At 36.1% G+C, this 27,786-nt stretch overlaps 1 protein-coding gene across 1 annotated transcript; it reads right to left on the bottom strand.

Annotated features, from left to right (window-relative positions):
- Positions 1-6,780: 6,780 nt before the first annotated feature.
- On the bottom strand, positions 6,781-24,384 carry LOC100888457 (IQ domain-containing protein E). The gene is made up of 20 exons (XM_030985145.1): positions 24,361-24,384; positions 22,996-23,092; positions 21,745-21,879; positions 21,107-21,250; positions 20,611-20,693; positions 19,841-19,954; positions 18,953-19,000; positions 18,299-18,369; positions 17,761-17,833; positions 17,287-17,327; positions 16,612-16,814; positions 15,787-15,842; positions 15,029-15,246; positions 13,943-14,540; positions 12,771-12,800; positions 11,837-12,051; positions 10,465-10,634; positions 9,154-9,255; positions 8,179-8,195; positions 6,781-7,249 (listed from the first exon to the last, which is right to left on the bottom strand). The coding sequence occupies exons 1-20, from the start codon at positions 24,382-24,384 to the stop codon at positions 7,046-7,048; spliced, it is 2,643 nt and encodes an 880-aa protein (XP_030841005.1). The 3' UTR covers positions 6,781-7,045.
- Between the last annotated feature and the right edge of the window lie 3,402 nt (positions 24,385-27,786).

Genomic DNA, 27,786 nt, shown 5'->3' on the forward strand with positions numbered 1-27,786 from the left:
CCCCCCCCCCCCCCCCCCCCCCCAGGCGGTCCAGACTGACATGCCCTAGGTCCAGATGAAGACAGGACTTTGAGAAACCCCGTTATACATGTTTACCTAGTGATGATCTATTATAATCATCCGATATGTATTATTGTATCTCAATTGTAAGAATGCAAACTGCCTACAGAAGTTGTTGCTAGGTCAGGCAAACATGACTTGCCAGACCTACAGACACATGATATATAATTTGCATTCTGACTACCGAAATACAATTATGTGTAACATGTAAATGGTAATAGTTCATAAGGAGGTACTATAACAAAAATGTATGCATTAAATTTGATTAAATTATTAAACTGGCGCATTGCGTATCAGCTACATTCTTTTTCTGCTTTTATCCCAGCAGTAAACGTATAATTGGCTTGAAGAATTTCATAAATAAGTGCCTTCAATGGCATGGCATTAACATTTTGTAATAGAACACCTTCAAGGCATAAAACTAACTACAAGATATGAATATAAAATGATTCATTTCATAAATCTGATGTAGTTATTGTGTCATCCATGTGAAATATTTTTTTCAAATAATTTGTTGTTATACAAACATGTTAAATGTGACATTAAAACATTTTAAAAGACATTATATATTTTGCATTCTTTCTAGGCCTCTCTGAATTTTACCGAAGGGGGGAGGGGAGGGGGGGGGGGCAACGGAGGAAGGGAGAGGTAGAGAGAAGAGAAAGAAAGAAATGAGAGGGAGGAGAGAAGAGAGGAAGGAGAGAAGAGAGGAAGAAGGAGATAGAGAGAGAGGAAAGAGAGAGAGAGAGCAAGAGAATGGAGGATTAGAAAGAAAATTAGACCTGTTTACTAATTTTATGCATATATTTTTGTGCTTAATGAAAACCAAAATCTTGTTAGATGCATTGCTGACATAGCAACAACCAATGTATGCAAAATTAACTCTTTTCATAAGAGATGATCTGCATACATTTAAATATATTACTAACCATGTCTATAGAATATAAATGTACAAGAAATGAATTATCAAATATGATGAAATATGAACTATCTGGACTTGTAAATATTAATTGTGAAATGAATACACTGTACTTAATATTGAATTAAGTTAAGAATTAATGCCCTATTGGCTCTGAACCGTTCAGAGGCAAAAAGGGATCAATTCTTTTTTAAATATATGAGATAATACCCTTCTGGCTACAAACACACTATATAAATGTAATACAATTTGGCACACAAGGATAGATGATTAATTTTCACAATTCTGATTTGAATTTTATTTCACCATCTGAAGGAAAAAAGGAAAAAATAATGCTATGCACTCAACAAAAACAATTTACAACAATCATAATTAAATTTCAACATGTGGAATTAATCACTGAACATGATTCAACATACATACACCTATTACATTATTAGACCATTTTCAAAACATATTCAAATTTTGATGTTAACCTTGCGACAAGCTATTGCACTCACCGGTTATGTATACATTTGTATTATTGAATCTCAATACTCAGAAAGGAAACTGCATACATGGGGTTGTCGCTAGGTCAGACAAACATTGCTTGCCTGACCTAAAAACACATATTGTATGCACCTCATGTTCTGACTTTTGAAATACAATTATTCATAACAGATGAATGAAATAATTTGTAACGGGTGCTTATTAAAAAATATACTCTACAGGTATCAAATTTGATTACAAACAGCCTACATTAAAAGAGCACAGATGTGGGAGGGATCCCATTGCCAAATTTTGTTACATAGAAAGAAAAAAAAGGAAGCTATTTGCAAGGCTCTCATTATTTTTAGGTGGGCTGCAGGAGTTGAATACAAATGGACACTAATTTTGTTTAAGTTGCATGAAAAAGTTGGGATATTCCACACATAGATCATTTAAGACTTTAACAGATAGCGAATACACATACAACTGTAGACTGCTGCTACCAAATTATGTAGCAATATGACATAAAAAATATGAGATCTACATGTAAAGGATGAAAAGCAGAATATCACTTATTAAATTAAGTTATAATAAGAATACAACACAAGATATTAAAAACAAATCAGAACAAATTGAGTCAATTGTGGAGAAAATGCCAGTTAATGTAGTGGAATGTATCATGGCATGTATTGCCTTTCATTTCTTTTATTTCTTTTATTAATCTCATTTTTCTTCAATTCAAATTATGTGATCTACAAAACATGGCAATGGGAAATAACCCCTGTAGCAAACAATTTGTTAAATACATCACAAATGAAAATGTTAGTACTTTGACTTTATAGCAAACATGAGTTCTGTTTAAAGCTACACTACATAATGATATGAAAAGTTTTTACTGCCAATACGCGGTAAGTGCAGGTGCAAGCGATATATACACAAAATTCACCCTAAAATATACACATACAGAATATGCATATCTATCTCCTCATTGCACAGCTACATTGTATCTATTGATGGTGAGAGAAATATTTTTTTACTATTTTGTTTTCTTTGACACAATTAAAGGCAGGATGGGAAGGAGAATATAAATTACAAATAAAATAGATGCTGGAGTTGAGTTGCCTCTTTTTCAATTAAACAATTCCTTGAAACTTTTTTATCATGTTTTTATCAGATGAAGAAGATCTCTATAATTTCATTTCACATAATGCATGTATACATCAAAATAGTATGGGTAATACATGGAATATTATTATTTGTATGAAGGGTTTTGGGCCGATCTGAAAAATCAATGTATCTTCCTCTTTGCGCAAAAGTACTTTTTTGGTATAAATTGTCTGATACTCACTGTAAATCATTGGGATTTTATTTATCCATGTACTATATATGTACTCTGAATTTGATGTAATTAGGAGGAAATTGCAAGAATGACAAAGGTGATCACAAATGACCTGTTCCTAGGAGATACTTGGCCTTTCATTTTAGAGCAAATAAGTTGCAATTGGCATCAGCCCTTTTTTTTTCTCTCCAATTATATATTGTATAGGAAACAAAACAAAATTAAATTCTTATTATGGAAAAGCTACATTCATGCTTCTCCCAATGGAAAGAAAAACACTTCTTGAATTGATTAATTGATATTGTATGATGTACAAAAAAGGGATGATTTTACTAGCTGCGATAGATATCTATTTAGTATAAGTACTGGTAAATAACTGGCATATAGTGCCTTTGTTCAATTCAGCCCAAATCATAATCATGGGTGACATAATACATTGATAACTTTACAATTATTGATAATAACTTATAACAGCTTATTTCAAAATGTTCCATAGTCCAGCAAGTACATTATATGGTTGCATTGTAATGTACTGTGCTATACTGTACTGTACTGACATGTAGGGTTATATATACTGGAAACTGTATCGTACATGACACAAGCATGAAACAGTAGATTGCAACGTTCATTATTCACACACTCTGTGTAGATATGTACATAGTAATTCCCCCTTTTTTACCATGATGGTGGAACAAATTTGTACATACTGAAAATATACAAAATACAAAAAAAATAATAATGAAATACACTCACATTTTATCATCTTTTCATACACATGATTTCTTTAAAAAATACAAAGGTTTTGTCTTGAAAATTGCAGGTTTGGAAATGGCGGTTTGAATTGTTATTGAATACAATTTCATTTTACCAGACCGAACTACCTCTAGCTTCATATTCAATGAATTAATGACAGAGTGTTATATTGCAGAAAGACTCAAAGCCGTCACAGAGTTATCACACATGTATAGCTACAAATCTTCTTTTAAACTGACATGTACTGCCTGATATTTCAGTTTTCTCAGTTTCGCCATCAAAAGCTTATCTAAAAAAACAAATATATACTTTCATGATGAATCACCTGTAGTAGGGCTACTTGAGTCTACTAAAGAAAACAGAATGTAAACTGAATGGAGTTAATGCCCTACTGGCTCCACACGATTTAGCATTTTTGTTAGCTTAATCTACAACTGATTATACTGCTGAACATAAATGTAAGAGATAACTTGATCAAGCACATAATAAAGCAAACATGTAGCAACACTAGATCTGCAGTGATTTCCTACACTAATTAAATTACTAATTTTTACAGCAAGTTTGACCCTACCCTACACTTAACCATAACCCTAAATTCAACTTAAGAACCATATCACCATATATCACAACCGGGAACCCTGACCATATCATTCAATTAATGAAATCAAGCCATGAGCACAGGTTACTGGAGCAACTATAAGATCAGGACTCCTCAAACCTCTCTCCCTCTCTCTCTCTCACACATGGTGCAACCGCAAACCTACTGTATAACTATAAGATCACCTACCAAACTTATCTACATTTGAAAGGAAGTTATTTTCTAAGCGTAAGATAACAACAATGCATTGTTAATCAGTGGTAATCAGATTTACAATGTAACTCATTTCAAAATAAATGAGTCACATAATTCAAGGTGATAACATTTCACTTTTGTTGCTTCAAATTTTCTACTCTCCTAGACATTTTAAACAGGCTTAAAAGATGTTTGATTTTCAAGGAAAGCATGTTATAACAAAATTAAATTACATTATTTACATAATCACAAAAGCACTATAGTACATCAGCAATTTCTAGTAAGAGACTTTCGAGCATATGAAGATTCTACTAAGATATTTTCAAGCATATTTAGATTGAATTATGCCCAATACAACCACTTTCATTTATAATTTTTACAAAGCATCACTTAACCCAATGCATACAATTTCATTACCGGTAATTCGACTTGCTTTTCCAATAACCAAAGCCGGAAATTCTGTTTCAGACATTAATGTGTGCATATTTTGGTTAACAAAATTATTTAAAAAAAGAATCAAAATTGCATAGAATACCTCTCTTTTTAGAGTAAGACAATTTCAGATTGTATTTTCCGGGTTAATTAAATCTCTGATGGCACATAGACACAAAATGGGTTTAATTGCAGTAGTGTACCTTCAGGCCTACTTAATTGACATCCCCATTCCCAGCTGTACATCTGACTTGGATAAAAGAATCTTCCCTAGATAAAGATCATCAAATCATCAAAGTAAAACCCTAGATATGTATTGGACATAGACACTACATGCATGCCTTGTGATTATGTGCCATCATGTCTTTGGTATTTGCTTTGCAAGTATTTGCAAGATGCATCTTGGATATCCTATGCTACTAATACCCGATCTGTTTAAAGAAGGCAGTGAATCCATGAGTACATGTTTATTATCAATATATCACTTTTGAAAAGACATTTTTGAAAATTGGGACTTTTAAACAGGCCCCTAGCTAACTTCAATTCTATATGCTTTCACATGGGTATAATTACATAATTATAGAGTTTGAGTTATACGTACTGGTATCTACTATTTGTTTAGTATTTACAAAAAGTAGCATCACAAAAAGAGCAGGGATACACTGATACACACTTGCACATTTGTAAATTCAGCATTAAATCGAACCCACTTTATCATATTTCATTTTTTTGTCTTAAAAAAAAAGAAGTAATATATCACAAACTAGTATTACTGTACACATAATATCATCACTGTGCATATTGTACCTCTGTCTGAAATTCAGAAAATAACACACTATTAAACACAATTTCTTGCCGTTAATTATGCCATGGACAATTGCAAACATTCTCATTGCCAATTTACATACCTTTACAGATCTACAAAAAAATAAAACACTGCTTTACACTGACCATGTGGCGACTTTCTATAATCCCACTCTATAATCATGTGAGTAAAGAGAGGGATATTTCTCTAATATCATATTTTCAATATTTAAACAAACTCACTATTACACAACTATTCAAATTTACCTTGTGGGAGATATTCAAGCTAGAATACGTATACTCTCCCTTTTTAACATAATGCCCATTAGAACACCAGATCATCATCATCGTCATCACTGTCCTCGTCTTTCCTGCTATTGAGTCCATTTTTCAGAGTCGATCGACTACTTGCCACGCTCTAGTTGTTGATTTAAGTAAAAGAATGTGAAGATAACAGACTGGATGTTAGCTAAAGACAACTAAAAAATGCTGTTGATATATATGAAGGCAATTATAAGACGACACAAAAAGGCATGTTTACACCTAATAGGTTTTGACTTTGGACACACACCAATCAACACAACTGAAATGCATCTGGGCTTTTGAAATGTAATGCTTAAAATGGTAGTATACACCTGAGAACATATAAATGAATACCTAGATACATATATGAAGGTAATGATCAGTAACATACTGCTTAAAAAATAGGGACTATTCAGTGTTAATATGTCCAAATATAGCCCGTTTTCGTTTGGCAGCAACATCCCTTCATCGTCATATTCAAGTGCTTGTATTGGAGCATGTTTTTGGTGGGGTGATAAAACTTTGTACCTCAAAACGTTTGATTTTCTGGAATTGAACAAACTTTCATGTTTGACATTAAAGTGCAATGATGAATTTCCTTTTGAAGGTTTTGGGGCATTATTTTTGCAGATATGCATTACATGGATTTATCAAAACATGAAAATGGTCTAGACAAAAGCAATCACAACAAATTGAGTTACAATGTTTTATCACACTATCAATGATATACATCGTTTTCAGATAATTAATTAGTTTACTCATCCTTAACACAGCACACATTACATGTATCAAAGCCCCTCTGCACTAGTTTGGCCCAGAGGCATTATACCTCCCTGCAAGGTCACTGTCAGGTGGTTATCTCATCAAATCAGCTCTCAATTAACATCAGAAAAAGGGGACCATGGGGGTCCAATGGTCACCGATTAGGCATTGTTTGCTATTTAGAGGGCACAAGTAGCTATAAGTAGTGCAGTGGGGCTTTAATAGGTGCTTGAACTGTTACAATCAGTAGGGTCATGAGAACAGAGCAATTCCAGCTTTTACATCACACAATTAAACACCAAAAGAAGAGAGAGATAATACAACTTATCTGCACAGACCCACAATTATACTGGAATGGAAAGAATGAAATAAAGAAGCCTGAGATGAGAGAGTGAACGACTGTGACGCCGGGTTAGAAGAACCCAAATCTCTTGGATTTAGCTTTAACAGAGGTGTTGGTGGTTGTGATGGTGGTGGAAGGAGGTTTATTCGGTTTGACCGTGACAACGATATCATCATCGTCATCGCTCGAGTCTTCTTCCGGAATAGAGGACGTAAGGCGTTGAGCTTGTCGCGGGTTTGTCGACGAGGTCTTAGATGAGAAGGAGTTGTTAGTCTTTAGTAGGAAAGGCGTGGAAAAGAGACAGTGATTAGGAGAGTTAAGAGTGCCTTTGATAAACCTTTCAGTTCTCTGCTCGGTGTCATAAAAACGTGAGGTAACTATCGGGTGGATTGTTTGAAATAAAATTTGTAGTAACTATTCCAAAAATAGAAATAAACTTTTCATATTTGACCCAACAGTGCACAATACATTCAAGATATTTGTGGTATTGGAATTGACATTTAACTATAATTTACCTTACCGACTTCTGGCAATTTGTTTGTATGGACCTATGGCATGTGTTTTTTCTAACAGGTTTTATGAAACGGGTTGAATGTGTATTGGAATTTAATAAGAGCTAAGATATTTCAGAATGGTAGTGTTAGTTATGCAGTGCTTTCCAAAACTCAGTGCTAAATGGTGAAAACAATAAATGAAAATTGCAATATGATTTGTACTCTGAAATGTTATGGCAGTGTATGCACCAATGGTTTCAAAATAATGTTTTTTGTTTTTCCAATCCCAATTATGAACTCATGGATCCCTTTATGACAGATTATGAGAAGAAAATGAGAGCATTTTACACAAATCTGTACATTAGGTTGCAAACTACAGAAAGACTGCAGAGTTAAAGAATAAGATTCACTAAATGACAGCCAATGAAGTGTGTTTAAAGACTAAGATGATAACGAATAAAGAAATAAATAATCACTGCAGTCACATACAATTTTGAGAAATTTGACATTAATAAACAAACATTACACCAAAGTGCTGTCATTAGGTAGTTAAAGATAGCTTTAAGCTTCAAACTTTAAATTTGATGTGGGTAATATATTTTTAGCTCAAGGAATTAACATTATATTCACAGAATACACTTAGGTTAGTAGTTTAGTATTTTGAGAGAAACTTCACAAGCAAAAGCTTGAAACAAATCAGTAACTCACCTGTTTCCCTTTGTTCCCTGAAAAAGAAAAGAAAATGAGAGAGGGGAAAACATAAGAAATATTGAGAAAACTATTAACCAAACACTGGACTTAAAACTTAATTAGACCAAACATAATACTCAACCCTAACCTTTAATCCAACTGAAACCCAATACCTATATCTTTGAAAAAATTGTCATCAGAGCCTATGACTAAGCACTGACAGAACACAGAATGTCACACCTCAAATCCTTGCATTTAAGAATAGTTTACAACTTTGTCCTAGTTCCATACAATGAGACAGTTTACTCATAATACAAGGGAGAATACGGAGGTCCAGATGCTCCCCATACTTTTTTTTTTTTTTTTGGGGGGGGGGGGGAGGGGGGATTGGACACCTCCTTTTTATGCCTAATAACTTAGAAAAACTAGGTAAATGGAACTTTGACTAGATTGCAGTCGAAAATGATGCCTCCGCCATAGAGCAATTTTACAAATCAAAACAGAAGAAATTTTTAAATTTAAATTTGAGTCTGATCTATTAACAGGTTCTTGAATATTGTGATTATCAAGAAGCGCGGAAGCTTTGATGTTTCATTAAATCATTAGAGAGAAAGAAGACGATGCGTTGTACCAACTCTTAATCATTGTTCTCTACTCTTAATCCTTGTCTGAAATTCAGTTTCCCCCCTTCTCGCGCAAAGCGCGGAAGCTATGATGTTTCATTAAATTATTAGAGAAAGAAGACGATTCGTTGTACCAACTCTTAATCATTGTCTGAATTTGAAGAAAAAAAAGTTTGGTGGTAATCAGTCAGTTCTTGAGATAACGCGATCACGAGAACAAGACATACAGACGGAAGAACGTACTGACGGACAGACAACCAGAAAACATAATGCCACCTGCTACTTTGTAGTGGAGGCATAACAAATATGTCAGTCATTTCTTCAGAGAGTCTATCCACATACTTGACATCAATTACATTTGAATACTCACCTGACTTATTACTGTACTTGGATACAGAGCTCTTCTTTGAGGTGGTAGACATCACGAGAGAGTCATCCGAATCCTCTTCTGACAGGGGATCTTTCCTCAATACTGACATATCAAACATCAAAATAAAGCTGGTATAAGTGAAGTTTTTGACTACTTTAATGTTTAGAGCAACAGCTCGGGGGGGGGGGGGGGGTTACAACATATTCATATGACCCCACTGCTATGACCTTTGAAATACATATGTAAAACTAAATAAACCTATTGTAATCAATATAAGCTTTGTATGATAATGTGTTCTACCTTTGTTTGTAAGTATTTCTTGTTCAAGGCGCTTTGTATCTAATGAAAAGGCACTTTATAACTGTAATATTATTATTATTATCATTATTATTATTATCATTATTATTATTATTATTGCTAATGGGACCGGTTATGATTACCCAAGTTCAATTTAATGCTTCAAACTCAATCAGCATATTTCTACTGGGGGTAATCATTGGTATAAAGGTTGACGTTATCAGATCTTGAGATCCTTCCACAACTAGAATACAAAAACATGATTTACATGTTCAATGACATCTAAAAATATTCAAAGAAGGTGCAGTAGATAATTATATGTACAAAACTTGAAATAATTTAAACCAGATTAAATTATTCTAAAATGCTACAAAAACAAAAGCATCTCCTAACAAATGAGTAATTCAATTATTAAACCTTAGTAACTTAGCAAAATTTAGTGACACCTAAAGATGGCTCTAGAATGCAAAAGACATACAAATTAGAGATATTTGCACATAAGAAGTTCACTTTTAACATATCTGAATGTAAGTTTAAGTAACTAACCCTGTATTTACTAGCTCCACATTTTAACAATCTGGGTCTACCTTTGTGTGATAAAATAATCGTTTTCCACAATTATGCATTTTGCACTCCTGATGCCATGTTTCGCTATGCTGCCTTTCAGTGATGAATCAATAGACCAGTTCACAGTTAGCACATGTCCCAAATGACCCCGAATATCCACAGATCTTCAAAACAGGAAGAGGTCCCACTTGGTATATTTTGAAATAATCACTTCAACAGCGATGGAGGTGCTACATAAATAGCCCTTTGTTTCCCCTTTTCAAAGAATACTTCCACCTGTGTATCATGGAGTGCACTGCTTGTGCATAAATGAATGATTACATAACTTTCATGAGCAGGTATCCAGTGTTTTGTCTCCGTGTATTTCACAATTTGGTCTGCAATGACCTTTATCTGCTCATGCAAGCTCAGACTGCAACTATGAACTGGCTTATTTCATACACTTACCGTTTGATCCATTCCGAACTGATCCTGCTCTGCTGGATGATCCTGCCTTGGATCCAGGTCTTGATCCAGACATGAACCTATCCAATCCACTCTTTGTTGACCCTGCCTTGCTGGACTTGCCGCTGCGGAAAGATCGCGCTGACTCTGGCTCAGAATCAGATCTATTGGAGCTGCAAAGGAGCATGTGATATGAGACATTTATGACAATATGTTAATTGGATTTGGGGCATCAGAGAGCACTGAAAACTCACCTTTTTGATGAATGCTACCAGTAATTATGTAAACCTACATTGTAAGCGCTTTGAGAGGGCCTGTGGTCCTGAAATGCACTATAAAAGAATAAACTATTATTATTATTATCATATACATTGATCATATATTTAATTAATTTGAGGGGATGAAAGATGTTGGTCTTCAACTAAGGGAAATAAGAAAAAAGTTGGCAATATCGATTGGAGCTGTAAAGGGGAATGTGATATGAGATATTTATGACGGTATTGATTGGATTTGGGGCATTATATACATTGTTCAAATACTCAATTAATTTGAGAGGATGAAAGTTGTTGGCCTTCAACTAAGGGGGATAGGAAAAAAGTTTGCGAAATCAGGCGTTTAACCAACAAAGAGAAAGGGGAGAAAATAATCATGAACAATAACTATTCTGTATATGTGTGTGTGTGTGTATTAGGTTTTTACAGACAAGTATCAATCAGATATGATTATTTAAGTCTGGGGACGGACCTTTAAACGTTACCATCTGAAAAATTTGACTCAGTTTGGAACCTGCGTCCTCGGCTGAATCAGTTTGTAACTTCCATTGTTAGCTGGATTACAGGCACATGCCACAATGCCTAGTTGTATAGATTGGTGAGGTAGCCTAGCTTTAAGGCCAAATAAGTTATTCCCTCATTCAAGTAGAATGTAAAGAAACAAAATTCATATGACCTGGACGAGAGGTCATCACTGTGATCTTCTTTATTGAACAACCAGGATTCGAATCAGGAGTAATAAAGGCCTTTTGGAAAGTGAGAGTTAACGGTGGTCAAAGACATAAACCTCCTTAAGCTAAATCTGAATACTAACACACCTGTAAAAATAAACCTCTCATGCAAACACCCACTTAATTTTTCTGAACAAAAGGATTTTTTTTTTATGAAGATAAAGATGAATAATTTGCTAGACCAACTTCCACGATTTCCTTTTGTTCAGAAAACATCTCTGATGTACCCTGGTTCAAAACCAGAGTTATGTCTCTCAGATGGTAAAGTTAAAGGTCAGTCACCAATGTAAGTAAGTAGATTGTATTGATACACATCTGTACAGACCCCCTACACAATGATTCAACCCCACAGATAGTTATACAGTCACTTACAATTTACTTAGTTGCTCTTTGCGTGACCAATGACCTCTGGCAGCAGACTGTATCGTCATGGCGGCATCATCATAATCGTCGCTATCCTCGTCATCGCGCACCCTGTCGCTGGCTGCATCCGTTGTTGAAGGTGAGAAGGGTTCTGAGTTGAAGCGGTCAAGGAGATCCTTGCGTCTGTGATGACCGCGCATTGCAGCTTGGATTGTAGTAGCAGCCTGAATCATTATCAGAAGAAAAAAAATGTCCAGATACTAATTTCTCAAAACTAAAGCTCTTTATTCCATCCACTGTGAAATATACACCACATTTCAATCAATCAATAATAATAATAATAATAATTACATTTATAGGGCGCTTTATACAGGCGTTTCTAAGCGCACAGGTGGTGCTGTCTAACTTAGTATAATTATTCAACATGTTCAATAGCTTAAAAGCAACAAAATAAAATAAGATATTAACAATACAATTCAGTTGAATGGAATTAACTACTTGTGTACATCTCCAGTATACTATAACTAATTAAAAAGGTGGGTTTTGAGAAGGGTTTTGAATGAATCAATGGATGGGACACTTTCAATATTCAGATACTAATTTCTCAAAAATAAAGCTCTTTATTCCATCCATTATAACATTTAGAACACAATTCTCTTAGAATGTAATTTAGGCTTCTACCAATCTTCAAATCTATGATTAGAGGACCTAAAGCTCTCGGTCCTCTGGTTGCTTACTAACAAGCATTTATGCTTCCTTAGCAGTCAGGTACGAAAACCACCACTAAACCACTATACAATGTCCCAATGATGCCCATATTATTATCTTTGAAACACACTTAATTTCTTTAAATTTACATCTTACAAGAAGAATTTTATGACAAATGGAACTACAAGCATATACATAAAATACAGGTTACTTTTTAAAGTTTAATCATACTTACTTCATCCAGATCACTGCCACGATCTTGTTCCTGTTTGCACAAGATAGACACAGAAATAGAAGATGATTCACTACAATGCTCAGTTTCATTTTGGGGGGAAGAGGGTTCTGTTTCTTCAGAGTCACAGCTGAAAGTAATCATTGATTTCCTTCTGTGCTGTAAGACTTCCTTACATTTTGGCAACTACGATCTACACTGCGCAATAGCTTGGTAATGGTAGACAAATAATTGTTGATATCCACTGCATACTAGTTCAAGCTATGTGGCCCACAAGTGATGGAGGGCAACATCATGGATTTCAGTATTTAGCAAAGCAGTTTGTCAAAAATTTTATTTCTACTTTGGATCAAATGCTATTTAAACAGTTTTCTGCTCAACACGTCTTCAGCTACACTGGTCATCATCATCACCTCTAATCAAGTTTGTCTAACAAGTAAAAGTAAAAAGAGAATATTCTGTAAAATATGATAAGAAAGAGTTGAGGCTAACTGTTATGCATATACTTCCAAATTTACTGTTAGCCTCTTTCATAGCAGAGCTTCTATCAAATACTAATAATGAGGAGGCGCCATAGCTCAGGCGGTAGAGCAGTGGTCTCGTAATCCGGTGACCCGGATTTGAAACCAAGTTGATGCGCTAGTACCCTTTGGTAAGGCATTAATCCTCATTACCAGGTACCTCGGAGAGGACCTAAAGCCGTCGGCCGTCTGGTTGTTTATTTACAAGCATTTATGCTTTCTTAGCAGTCAGGTAAAATAATCACCATCCCTATCACCAATATGCATATAATCTTATGAGAAGATCCCACCTACAAAGCTTCTAAACATTGATGAATTTTAAGAGCAAGTATGTTATTAGGGCGAAGCTGCTCATAGAAGGCTATTCAAACCACTATCCCCATAGAGGGAACTGTAGTACAGTCAAACCTGCTTTAGTGACCACCTGTCTACAAAGTCCACATTTTTGTTTCACTTGAAATGGTTTCTCATTGAAACATGTACTAAAGGAACCTGTCTACAAAGACCACTTTTTGTGTTTTCCTTGGGCAGTCGCTATAAACAGGTTTGACTGTATCAATCTTAAAACTTTTCTACAATTAAGAAATACCTATAGTACCGCTGACATCAAAATAAATATGTGGGGCTTAAAAGAAGCTTTGGGGTCTAACTTACCCTTTGCTTGTGGGCCCTCCAGCCCTTCTGCAGAGTGCGTGCCGATCTGTTCTGTCTCAGCTCTTCCAGTCTGCGCTCTCTGTCCCTCAGCTCCTCCTCCTCTTCTCTCTGCTTCCTCCTCGACGAAGCCGAGCTGTTTGCTCGTGACCTCTTCTCGCTTCGGTCACTCAGCCTGTCACTGTGCTTATCACTGTGTCTATCACTGTATCTGTCACTATGTTTGTCACTGTGTCTGTCACCATGTCTGTCACTGTGTTTGTCACTGTGTCTATCACTGTATCTGTCACTATGTCTATCACTCTGTCTGTCACTGCTCCTGTCCTGTCTATCACTTCGTCTATCGCTCTGTCTGTCACTCTGTCTGTCACTCCGTCTGTCACTCTGTCTCTCACTCTGTCTCTCACTGCTCCTATCCTGTCTTTCATTGTGTCTGTCACTCTGTCTGTCACTGTATCTGTCACCATGTCTGTCACTACGTTTGCTGTGGAGGGACTCGCTGCTGGGATGCCGTTTCATGCTACCGTTCTGTCTTGGAGTCATGGACTTGGCCTGCTCCTTCAGCCTCTCGTTCTCCTTCTGCAGAGCTTTGTTCTCATCCCTGGAAGGAATCACAATCAATTAGAATGTCCATTTCACTTTCTTGACACTATGTAGAATATTATGTACAAACAATAAACAACATTTTAAAAGTCCTGATAAATTATTATCCTTTTTTTCAACGTATCATTCTATCCTGTAACTTCTAGAGCATAAATTTACATTAATCAATTATTAGAAACTAGAACCTCTAGTAAGTTGGCTATACCATAATCTTTACATTTAGTAAAGTAAAGGTACACAAAGTGTAAGATATTTTGTGCCAAAATTAATTTGAGACAACTCTTTCGATAAATTCATAGTACATTTAGTATGCACAAATATCTACAGCAACATTAAGCAACATTTTATACTGCATAAAAAAAAGGTCAATTTGGGATTTCATTTCTTACTCGCAAACAATCATAGTTCCTTATACAAGGAATAACCACACTCAATAAAATAGTAAATACTGATATGTTGCAACATAAAAATAGTCACTGTACTTACTCAAACTGCTCCACCTTCTGTCTAAACTTGGTTTTGTCTTCCCGGAGCCTGCTCACATCTTTTTCCAGTCTCCCTTTCTCCTTGAGGAGCTCGGTCTCTCGTTTGTCCAGCTGGTCAAGACGGTCAGACAGTGATCCGGTCAGAGGGATCTTCCCCGGCATCTCTCCATCCGCATGACGGTCTTTGCGCATCCCCTTGCCCTCTATGTGATCCATTTTCTGTTTAAACAAAAAAAGGAAAGGAGAAAGAAAGCATATTGAGGGTAAGTTCCCGTAACAACAGTGCATTCTAAAAGGCCATGTCTAAAAGACATTCTGCTTTGCATCCCTTGTCTATTATGGGGTTGTTTGGACCAGCAGAAAATAGGCATAGTTACGAAACTTCCAGAAAAGCAGTAATGTGAATATGCTTTAATATATTGATTTGCCTTTTATAACCAGCTTTTTTAACACTGCTATCATTTAGGGCCTGCACAAATAAACACATGTTATGTACATATAACATAATACATAAGTTACGAAAATGATACAACACAAAATGTTATCATAAATAAACATTACAAAGAATATTTTAGAAAAAGAGAGGAATTTAGGGTTCAAAACAATAGCTTTAAGGCCCAAAATAAAGAATTGTTCCTCCAAAATAGGAATGGTTGGCAGCAATGAATTGTTAGTCACACACTTTTGAGTAACTATTAGGTAACAGCCTGAATAGTTAGGAAAGATAAATCTGTCCAATAACAAGCTACGTGTACCCACCTGCTGTAAGTTAACTACTGCAGCCAACAGTTCCCTTCTGTTCAAATCTTCATAATCTGCAAAGACAAAAAAAGGGGATGCATATTAGAAGAGGAATTCAAAGAAAGAGTCATTAAAGAACATAAACAATAAGCATGTCCTCAAGTTGAATATTGTTGTTATGTATTCTGATTAACAATGAAAAAGTGAATAATCAAACTAAGATGATTATGCAACTCTACTAAGCCATATCTACCTAAAATATGAGATATCAAGATCTATTCATATCAAGTACTTTAACAAATCTTAGCTACAATGTATACACAGGACATTGCAATCAAATTGCAATCAAATTGCAATCTTATTGCAATCATAATGCAATCACAATGCAACGATAATGCAATCCCATTGCAATCAAGTCGCAATCAAATTGACACTTCATCAATATAGGCCATGGATGGTGGAATAAGCTGCGAAGACGACACAGAATGGAAGATGGTACCTACCTCTATGTGACTTTTCTATCAAATGCTTTTTAAAATCTTAACTACACACAGGACATTGCAATCAAATAGCAATCTTATTGCAATCACAATGCAATCATAATGCAATCACATTGCAATTGACTTGCAATCAAATTAGCACTTCAATGATAAGCCCTGGATGGTGGAAATAAACAGCGAAGACGACACAAGATGGAAAACAGAACCCACCTCTTTGTGACTTCTCTTAAAAATCTTAACTACACACAGGACATTGCAATCAAGTTGCAATCAAACTGGCACCTCATCAAATGGTCGGTGGAATAAAATGCAAAGACAACACAAGATGGAAGACAGTACCCACCTCTTTGTGACTTCTCTGAGCGTGCTGGTCCGTTGTAGGCTGAACTCTCATACAGCGTCCTCTCCAAGTCCTGTTTGAGCAGCTTATTCTCGCTCTGTAGTCTCTGATTACTCTCTGTGAGTCTCAGGATGGTACCATTGAGGGCCTTCACTTTGGCCGTGGAGTTTGAGGAGTCTCTTTCGGCAGTACCTGGTCTGGTTGCTCTGAGATGGGAGAGAGAGGTAGTGAAGATGGTTATTACATGGAGAGGGTGTGATTAATTCAAAGAGGGAGACTTGGGAGAGGAGACGCAGAAACAAAGAAAAGCATGGTTTGAGGTAGATTTAGATTTAGATTAGATTTAGAATTATACTTAGAGAGAGAGAGAGAGAGAGAATGAGAGAAAGAGAGAGAGAGAGAGAAGGGAGAGAGGGTTATAGAAACAAGGGAAACAGATTCAGGGAGATAGATAGATAGAAATACAATAATCATAATCCTGAATTTCATAGTCCAAGATTATAAGCAAACAAACATGTTTAGTGTTTTCCTGTCCCCTGTATATCAGACAACATACTATACACTTTCATTCTAAATTACATGTTCATGAAGGATGATATTTGTCAATGACACAGCTTTGACTATACATTTTTCACAATCAAATGGAGGAAAAAATTAGGAAAACAAAGAGATACTCACTTTCCTGTTTGATGTGATTGCTGGTAGCGGAGTCTTTGAACCTAAAGATGAACAAATAATTAGAAACCAAATTACAATCTGATACACATCAATAAGAAACATCAATAATATTTCTTGCAGCTGGTAGTATGTCAGCATTAATACTGTCATGGCAATATTCCAGCAAGGGGATAAAAGAATGACAAATGACCTTGTAATTCATTACCAAATTAGAATTTCCAAGGAGATAGAAAGTTAGGTAATATTACCATTTGTATGTAAGCTTTTGTGATTTAAAAAAAATATATAAAGGTGCTCTTTTAGCTAAACACTGAATGCAAAATTAAGGAAGGTTACTTCCAATGAAATGTCATTCATAATTGTTCACAAATAGGGGACATAAAAAATGGTCTTGTGGTTTTGGCAAAAATACTACTAAATTATTTTACAGAAACATCATGCATTGTTTGAAGAATGTACATTTTGTATGATTACCTCTTGATAGAATGATTCCATGGCAACCTTCATCTCTTCCATACGAGTTCCTTTCATATCATTCTTCAGCTTCCTATACATAGACCAAAGACAAAAAAAAAAAACATACAATAGGATGCGAAGGTCGAGGGTTCAAATCCTGACAGGGCGCTAATATCCTTTGTCAAGATATTAACCTGCCCTTGTAACTCTCCACCCAGTTGTTAGTACCTGGTAGGATGTGACCGTCATTGTTGGTCAAACAGTTTTCTCCAAGGAGTGGAGATTGTGCACACAGTGTGTGCGGGCAAGCACTGAATCCAATGGCCGGGGCAATAGTGTTTCTGTACAGCGCTTAGAGACATTCTAGATGTTTTAAGTGCTATATAAAAGTGGAATATTATATTATTTGTTGTTGTTATTTCTCATACATTTCTGTCAAAGTTGTTGCATCATAATGTAATTATTATACTTCATAATGCAACAATATTTTAATTACGATACTCAATACTCAATATTTTTAATTGATAATTGATATACAATAACTTTTTCTACTTACATAAGCTCTGCTTCTTTGTCCTTTAGATTCATCTCCAGCTTTAGATTTCTTTGCTTCAAGCTGTTCACTTTCTGTAATGTTAATACCAACAATGATCCAAGAAGTTCAGCTTTGCAATCAAATACTACTATAAATTTATTTTCGTTTCATTTCCTCTAGAAACATTGATATTGGGCCTGTCTTGATCAGCTTGAGTTTGCCAAATAACCCGCTATTTTCAGACTCAGGATATTATCCCGAAGCTCAAAACTGCGTCTTCACTAGACTGATACGCGCTTCACAAACTAGCTCAGACGAGCACAAATTAGCCCGCTATTTCCAAAATAGTGGGATTTTTTTGAACCAAGACCAAGGTTTCTCAGGATATTTTCTTGACCAAATATCCCACTAATTGCAACTGCAGGCTGATAAAGATGCAAATTAGCTGGGTAATTAGCGATCAGGATAGTTAAAATAGTGGGTTATTTGGCAAAGTTAGTTGATGAAGAAAGGCCTATTCATGTGAATTTCACCTTCTCAAAAGTCTCAGAGACACTGAGCAAGCCCTACCACATTTTTTCATGACCTAGAGCCTTAAAAGATATGTTTCCCTCACATGGTCGTTTCAGCACAGTCCTACATTACTAAAATTTTACAAAAGTTTGTTGAACTCACCGCTGCTGAATCTGGTTGCCTGCTATTAAGGGTGTTTCGAAGGTCACTCTGAAAGATCAATCAAGAATTTAAAAAAGAATCTAGGTATTGTGAAATCAACAACAGTATCGAGTAAAACATCCAATGAAGCTGCGATTTAAAATTATACTATTTAGAAACAGAAAATATCTACAGTGAATTAGAATCCCAAATGGTAATAATCGAGGGTGGTGAGGAAAAAAATTAATTGACTGTGGGTTTGAACCATGGAACAAGTTACCATATGCACTGTTATGCAGCATCTAACCTAATATAAAATGTACTCTACTGCTGAATGAATCGACCAAATTTTTCTATATCATACTAAGATTTAGAATGTATCTGCATCAATAATAGAATATACATTGTATAATGTACATTCTTCTCTTCTTTTAAAATTTGTTATTGCTTCTTTCTTTCCCTCCATGTTTCCTTTCACCCCGTTTATGGAGGGTGTAGGGGTTTTAGGTATATATCACAGCGTACTTCAATGTGTTGCTGCTCTAATGAAATCCCCTATGAAAAAAAAGCATATGAGAATACCCTTAATACTTTTCAATGATATTAAAGGGAGTGTAGCCTGACGAGACTGTGTGTCTTTCCTGTGGCCTGACTCAGGGGCCAATCGGGTATAATACGACTATTCGACCGCAGCAATCACGTGTGTGCAACATGCGCAAAACCGAAGCGCGAGGAGAACTTTGGTCTGTTTTGCAAACGCTGACCATGTAGAGATTAAGTAGCTGACTACCGCTCATCGAGTCCATTCGTTTACGTGCAGTTGTCCAAAAGAAGACGTAGATAGGGCTATAACCAGTATTTGCCAAGCTCACTCCCTTTAATTCTACGAATGAAAGGAGGATTGCTTACCTTAGTTGGATCAAGAAGCTGATCAATCTGCCTTTCTTTCTTCACGAGGTCATCTTCAAACCGCTGGTTCTTAGCTTTCACCATGTCATTCTCTGCTCTCAAGGCATTAACTTGCTGTATGGGGGGGGGGGGGGGGGGGGAGAGAGAGAGAAAACTTGAGTGTTATAACTACTGACAGAAACAGGGAGAAATGGCAAAAGAGCAAGAGAGCCACACAGAGAGAGAGAGACAGATTTTTTAAATAGAGTAAAGAGAAAAAGGATGGAGGGAGGGAGGAAGGGAGGGAGGGAGAGAGAGAGAGAGAGAGAGAGAGAGAGAGAGAGAGAGAGGAGAGAGAAGCTGAGTGTAAACGACAGAAACAGGGAGACCTAGCAAAAGAGCAAGAGAGACAGAGAAAGAAATAGAGTAGAGAGAAAAGAGAGTGGTGGAGTGAACGAGAGAGAGAGAGGGAGGGAGAGAGAAGAATAGAAAAGAGAATAGAAGAAAAGAGAAGAAAAGAGAAGAAAAGAGAAGAGAGAAAGAGAGAGAAAGAGAGAGAGAGGAGAAAGACTAAAGAATGAGAAAAACCATAGACCCAACCCTACACCTAACTCTAGAACATGAACAATTAAAGCCAAACTGCAACACAAGCCCTAACCCTACATATTTGACAAAGCAAAGCCCAGGGCAAATGTTGTTACATCGAATGTCAGATATCCATAATTGAACTGGCTTTGAACTATAGATCTCCTTGACCCTTGCTATGTTGCTGCTGTATGATTTGGGCTTACCTTCTTGAGATCCAGGATCTCATCGTACATCTCTTCCTGGGGTTTGTACGATGGAACACCTTTCATGTTCCTGTGTATGGGGTCTGTTGTTTAACAGAAGAGAACAAATAACATATACAAAATAAATTACCAAATATACATCGATGCCAAAGTTTAAAAATATTTTGTCAGACCTTAGAAATAGACCCTTTCTCTAAATCAGAAATTCATCCCCCATCGGAATGTATCAAGCTTGTATAATAAAACATTTTCCAGCAGCTAACAGAATTGACCTTGTAGACTGTCTGTCATATGGCCTTAAAATACTGACGCTAACATAATTTTTTACAACCCGGAACCTGGACAAATCCACCTTTGGAAGACGGGCAATTCCGTTACCATTAGCATTATTATCAGAATATGGTGTGATTCCACAGAAGTGCGTACCTAGCAATAATTCGCTAGTCCCAAAAAGTAACAGAAAAGTAACAGTATTTTGGAATCCTGTAGGACTTACCGCTGACCATAGCCCTACTCTTGGAGCTTTTCCTGGGATGCATGTTGAGCACTGTCTCTTTTAGGTAGTCACTGGTGCTGGAAAATGCTGGGGCCTTCTTCGGTACTCCAAGATAGTTGCTACTCTTAGAACAACCTGTTAGACCTGGAATGGTTTTAATACAGAAAAAAGTAGTTTTAATTATCTAATTCATGGTATAAAACAAAGACAACAACAACAAAAAAGAAGAAAAAAAAAAGAAAAAAAAAATGTGTAATAAATCACCTTACTCCCATTTCACAGAAATGTCAAAGTCCTAAAAAAGTAAAATATCATCAAATGAAGACAGAATTGTCTGATCACACTGATGATTACAAGCAATAATTGTAAACCGGATTGGTATACCTATCTGATAGATCCCCCTTCTTCTGAGTCTTGGAAGGCATTTCACAAAACTTGTCATCAGTGACAAATGACAGTTTTGTTATAAGCTACTGAAATCCTTGCTTCTGATTGGTTATCAGCAGATTTGCCACTAATCTTAGTCATTTGTCATAGAAAAAAGGCTTTGTGAAATGGGCCCCTGGTGTTCTTAATTCCAATATTACAATCAATTTTAAAATGAAAGTCCACCATAATTTTTTTGTTTTGCTGCTCACCTCCTTTTCCACTCTTGAGTCCGTCTAACCAGTATTCCCTGGCTGATTTAAGACCGGTTGGTGTCTTGGAACCAACTGCGTGGCTGCTCTTGCTTTTGTGCTTCTTCGAACCAGCTGTAACTAGGTAGGGTGAGGCTGTGGCAAAGAATAAATTAGAGAGAAGAAGAAGAATGATGTACAGTGGGATAATATATGATTGAAGGAAAGCTAGTTGTAGTAGAAGAAACATTAACCTAGTTCCAAATTTGAGAGTTTTTCACCTACTGTAAACGCTGTTATTTTTACATGATTAATTTTTCGGGCTGAGCGACCCCAAAACATATTCAGCGGTTCTTAAATTGGCATAACATGCAATTCAGCCTGTTCAAAACACACATAAGAAGTCTTGCTTATATTTGTGTGATTTCTAAACTTTGCGCTTGTCGATCTTAGCGTGAAATCCGCAAAATTTAATGTACCACAAATATTTCCACGTTTACAGTATTTAAGATGCAGTTTTGGGTAGAGTAAGTTGGAGTTTGGATTAAACAGAATACCGGTATTCCTCTATCACCCAAGAGAAGAAGAATATAAGTTTTATACTGGGCAACATTCTCAAGACTTAGACCATCAAATTCTTGCTGAGAGGGCAGACATCAACTTCACCTGGAATCTAGACTGTATTTGTATGACAATTGTAGTACAAGCTCATCTTTAAAAAGAAATATACCTTGCAACCTCAAATTACTACGGAAAATCTGGATAAGCCTAGAACAAATATATGTATTATTTGTTGGTAAGCTAAAGAACGAACAAAAATGTGGAGGAATAAATACTACAGAGAGATAACATAATCAGATAAAGGCCAACAAACTTCTATTTAATACTATCAGTAAATAAAGGAATGTTTACATTACAGTATAATGCTAGCACTGCTTTACAGATAATGCACCCCCAACCCCCCCCCCCAAAAAAAAAAAAATAGTAGCTAGATGTAGACCTCTATCTCAACTTTAGGAGCATTAGTTACTTCAGTACAATCATTAGATTAAACAAAATAAAAATGTATAAGTAAATAAAGAAACTTTGTATGAATATAATGTGCAATCATACATCTTGAATCTTGAATTGATCACAATTTGTACCCCTGTCACCTTGATGTTGATTTAATCAATGATTTAAACACATAGATTCAAGATGCAATGTGGGTGTTTATAACAATGACAATATAAAACTCTTTGGGACAGAAACAGAAGACAAAGGGGTACTTACGAGGCTTCTCCCTTCCCGCACCTTTCTTCCCCTTGGCCGAGCCCGGCCGACGGGAGGGGATGACCCCCTGCTGCTGGGTGTTGGTGGAGCGCTTACTCTAAGTTCGTCCTCAGAAATATCAGAACGAAAAGAATCGTCGGAATAGTCGTCGTCCTGCATTAAGAAGTGTGAGAGCATATTCAGCATGAACAGAACATCCCACATTTGAACAATCTAACAGCAATGTTCGTGTGAGTTGCACATGAATCTAGAACAACTACCACTGCACTAAAGCCTAAGGTATCCCAGTGCGTAGTATTCTTTGGGATAATGGATAACTTTGTGTGACACCCCCCCCCCCCTCGCTTAATTTAGATTCACATAGAGTAAAGGAGCCCGTTTTCGGCCACTTAAGACAAAATCCTATTTTTAGGACTCTTTACTTCCTACTTATTATCATTTCTTGTTCAAATCATGAAGCAAATATTATTATTATTTAAACAAAAAAAGAATCCCAGAAAAAAAATCACGAATTGCCATGACAATATTCATTTCAATTTTCACTGTTTTGGAGCCCGTTATCGGCCGAGCGTTTCAGTTTACGGCCGCATGTACAAAGCCAATAGGAAGCGCTCGCCGTGCGTTTCCGCGCTGATGTACAGCACAAGCGGGCGGAGCAGGTATCCCACGCCGGAGCTCCCTGGTGCTCGCCTGGCCGAAGACAGGCACAGCGGTGATCGGAAGTTGGAATCTGAATTAGACAGAGATATCGTGTGTGCGTCGCGGTGCGCGGCTGCATTGATTTAATACATGCGATGACATACTTTTGAGCTTGCGACTAGCACAAAATCGGGCTTTAAATCTGAAAAATACTTGAAATAAAGCTCATTTTATGGTACCCATATTTCTTACAGACACGCGTAAGATACTCGATTTTTCAGATTTGGGTAGCGGGACCGGCGATTACATCGGTAAATTCTAAAATGTGATATTTTAGGATATATTTTCCATTGCAAATGTGGTTCTTCAGTGACACTGGCATGGTATGGTATGTGTGGGATATGTGTTATGCTATTATGCGATGTATTTTAGAGTGATTTTACCTTGCATCCAACCAATCGGCCGAAAACTGGAGCTGGCCGATTACGGGCTCCTTTACTCTAGCCTAGCCCTGGCCTAGGTCTAGGCCTGCAACACACACATAAAGGAACACATGGGACTGTACTGTGCTAATATTAATAAAAAGATTCATTGCCATTGGCTTTGGCAAGACTTGAAAGACGAACATAAGAGCTCTAAAATATATATACAGAATCATTCATTACAAACAGCTGCTGACATTTAAATTGCAGTTGAACCAAAGATTACAATATAATAGTAACTTACATGAAAATCGGGTATCGTTGGCATGGTTACAATTCGCACGAAAAGAGGATTCCGTCATGAACGAAAGGACCAGACAATGGTGCAAAATTTGACATTTTGGACTTTCTTTCAGGGCAATAATATTTTCAATCAATGCAACAAGTACTAAAGCACATGTGTATTACGTTTTACACATCAAAGCTTCTAAATTTGCCCAAATAATGGAGAATCTAAGCGATCGAAATTCACGCCAGCATTGATCGGAAAAATATGCGTCTCCGTAAAATTTCGTACGTTATAAAAATCGTCTAGCATCAAACTCGTCCAGCATGCATGTACTGTGTGATTGAATGATTTTTATTCGCCAAGCTTCCAACGTACAAGAATAATAGGTCAACTTGAACGGAATAATCCACGAAAAACACGAGAGCTTATTAATAAATTAATAAATTAAATAGTTACATTTACAGACAGATATTAATAACAAAAGAAAGTTATTAAAGATAATAATGATGATAATAATATTAATAACAACATTAAACTGATGATAGAAATGATGATAAGGACAAGGGGGAAATGGAGGAGGAGAAGGAGAAGGAGGAGGGGGAGGAGGAGGAGGAGGAGGAGAAGGAGGAGGAGGAGGAGGAGGGGAGGAGGAGGAGGAGGAGGAGGAGGAGGAGGGGAGGAGGAGGAGGAGAGGAGGAGGAGGAGGAGGAGGAGGAGGAGGAGGAGGAGGAGGAGGAGGAATACGAACTATTTACTATATTTCCATGATAAATTCGGCGTACTAATCAATTTGCATGATTTTCTATTTGGTGATTTGGTGGTTATTTTACCTGACTGCTAAGAAAGCGTAAATGCTTGTTAGTAAGCAACCATAGGAATGACGGCTTTAAGTCCTCTCCGAGGGACCTATAGTAATGAGGAGTAATGCCTTACCGACTTGGTTTTGAACCCGTTGACGGTATTACGAGACCATTGACGTTTCATTAAATTATTAAAGCAACAACCCAACAACCCCTTCTCTCTCTCTCTCTCTCTCTTACTCCCACCCCTCCTCTCTCATGCTCTCACCGCTCCTCTCTCTCTCTCTCTCTCTCTCTCTCTCTCTCTCTCTCTCTCCTCTTTTCTTTTGTTTCCTTTTTTCTCCTAAGTTCTCTTCTTTTTCCTTTTCTCCTTCTTTTTCTTTTCTTTCTTTTCTTTCTTTTCTTTCTTTTCTTTCTTTTCCTTTCTTTCCTTTCTTTTCCTTTTTTTCTCTTTCTTTCCTTTCTTTTCCTTTTTTTCTCTTTCCCTTTCCTTTTCATTTCCCCCTACCACTTTTCTCATTTTCCCCGACGGCAGCGCAGTTTTACCGACAATATCAGTATCCTGACTGGGAGGGGGGGGGGGGGTCATACCCCCCCCCCCCTGTAGTGAAATCATGCTCTGTAGGTTTTTCTTTCTGTCCCTCTTTTCTTTTTCACATTTTTAGTAGACTCTGTTCCCCAAATGAGGTATGCGTACCTGCTTCATTACTTAACATTACGAACAGTCGTACTGATAAAAAACAATAGAGAAACTTTTTTTTTGCTTTGGCTTATAATTATTATTGTACTTTTTCTTCTAGTTTCTCTGCGGCGTATGCTACTCAAACGGTACTTTTGTGTAAATATATATTAATTTGTTTGTTTGTTTGTTTGATTATATTCAAAACAATTAAACAATATAACAAAATCAAAGAACAATAATAGAATGATAAAACGATCACGGATAGTCAATTTCAGAGCCATTAACCAAATGGCTCTGTTCGATTTACCATGTAGTCCAATATGAAATGATTTAACACAATGGTAATGTTTAATTAAAATACACTGTACATGTAGGCCTACTATTTACTAAACTAAATTAAATTAAACAAAAAACAAAAATCATTAAAGTCTATTCAAATTTCCCCTGCCATCCCTAGGTAACCAAATACGACCCACCCTTATCAACCACCCTGCTAACAATTGATTAAATTAGTTTTAAAATATTCTACACATTATCTTATTTAGTCTGTCATTACATTGATTATGTTCATGGCAAAAGTCAACGGGATTGCGAAATTCAAATATCACAATAATTAAAAGTATTTTTGAACATATTTGTTGAACAAATTTAATGTGCCTAACTCGGACGGTAGTAATTGTATAACACGGATCCACGATACAATGGTTGGTTTCAACTTTTGAACTCGATCATGCGCCTTCAGTATTCGATTGTAAGTTGATCTGGTGCCTTATTATATTCATCTTATTCATCATCATTATAGTTATTATCAATATCAGCATCACTGCATTAGTATTACCATTATTATTATTATTATTATTATTATTATTATTATTATTATTATTATTATTATTATCATCATTATTATTATTATTATCACTATCATCATCATTATTATTATTAATGTTATTATTGTTAATATCAATATTATTATTAGCATCACCATTACATTATTATTTTAGGGGAGAACGGGCGAGGGGGTGGGGGGGGGGGCGGTGAGAGAAGTGGCTATATCTCATATCAAAGAACTCAAATGGCCTGAGAGGTCTTGATTTTATGTTCACAAAATGATGATCTACAGATAAACCACTATTTTGCATGTAGGCCTATAGGTTAAATTATTACTTTTATTTATTTACGCCCCCTCTCGACCCATCACTTTATAGCTCTTTCTATCTCTCTCTCTAACTCTCTCCATCTCTTTCTCCCTCGCTTTTATTCTTATGAGAACTTGCACGGCTACTTTGAGAATCATGCGACGATTGTTACTTCTAATCCAAAATGCCGTGGCATATTCATATTCATATTTGGATGAAACCCCCGGATAAAACCACTTTAAACCAAAAGGCAAAGGAATATGATGGTGTGATTTTTTTATTCAGTAGAAATTTTAAGGTTGGAATGACATAATTGTCCTGGTACATTTTAAACCAAATACATGTACATACTATGATATAAATGAACGGGAAAGAGGATATGTCAAGGTTAATTGTTAATAATAATAATAATAATAAATAAATAAATAAATAAATTGTTATAGCTAGCTTTATAGGCCTGTAGGGGAAATCATCTTCCTCATCGTATCATCCAAGACGAATTTCAGAAAAGGGTGCTATATATGGGATATTTTCTTATATAAAGGAGCTATTCAATGACAAACAAAAGACGAAAAAATAGCTTATATACTGTTTAATGTGAACATGTGAGGAAAAAAGATTGATTTATTGATTTTTATTCGTCAAGCTTTAAACATGCATCAATATACAAGAATAACAGATTAAAATTAAGTTAGCTTGAACAGGATAACCCACGAAAGCTCGAGATCTTATTTCCAGGCATGTACACAGTCAATAATAAGTTAAAATATTAGTATTTACAGACAGGTAAGAAAGAACAAAAATGTATTAAAGATAATAATGA

Source organism: Strongylocentrotus purpuratus, unplaced genomic scaffold, assembly GCF_000002235.5.
Source record: "Strongylocentrotus purpuratus isolate Spur 01 unplaced genomic scaffold, Spur_5.0 spur5_scaffold_14, whole genome shotgun sequence".
In the NCBI taxonomy this organism is placed as follows: Eukaryota; Metazoa; Echinodermata; class Echinoidea; order Camarodonta; family Strongylocentrotidae; genus Strongylocentrotus; species Strongylocentrotus purpuratus.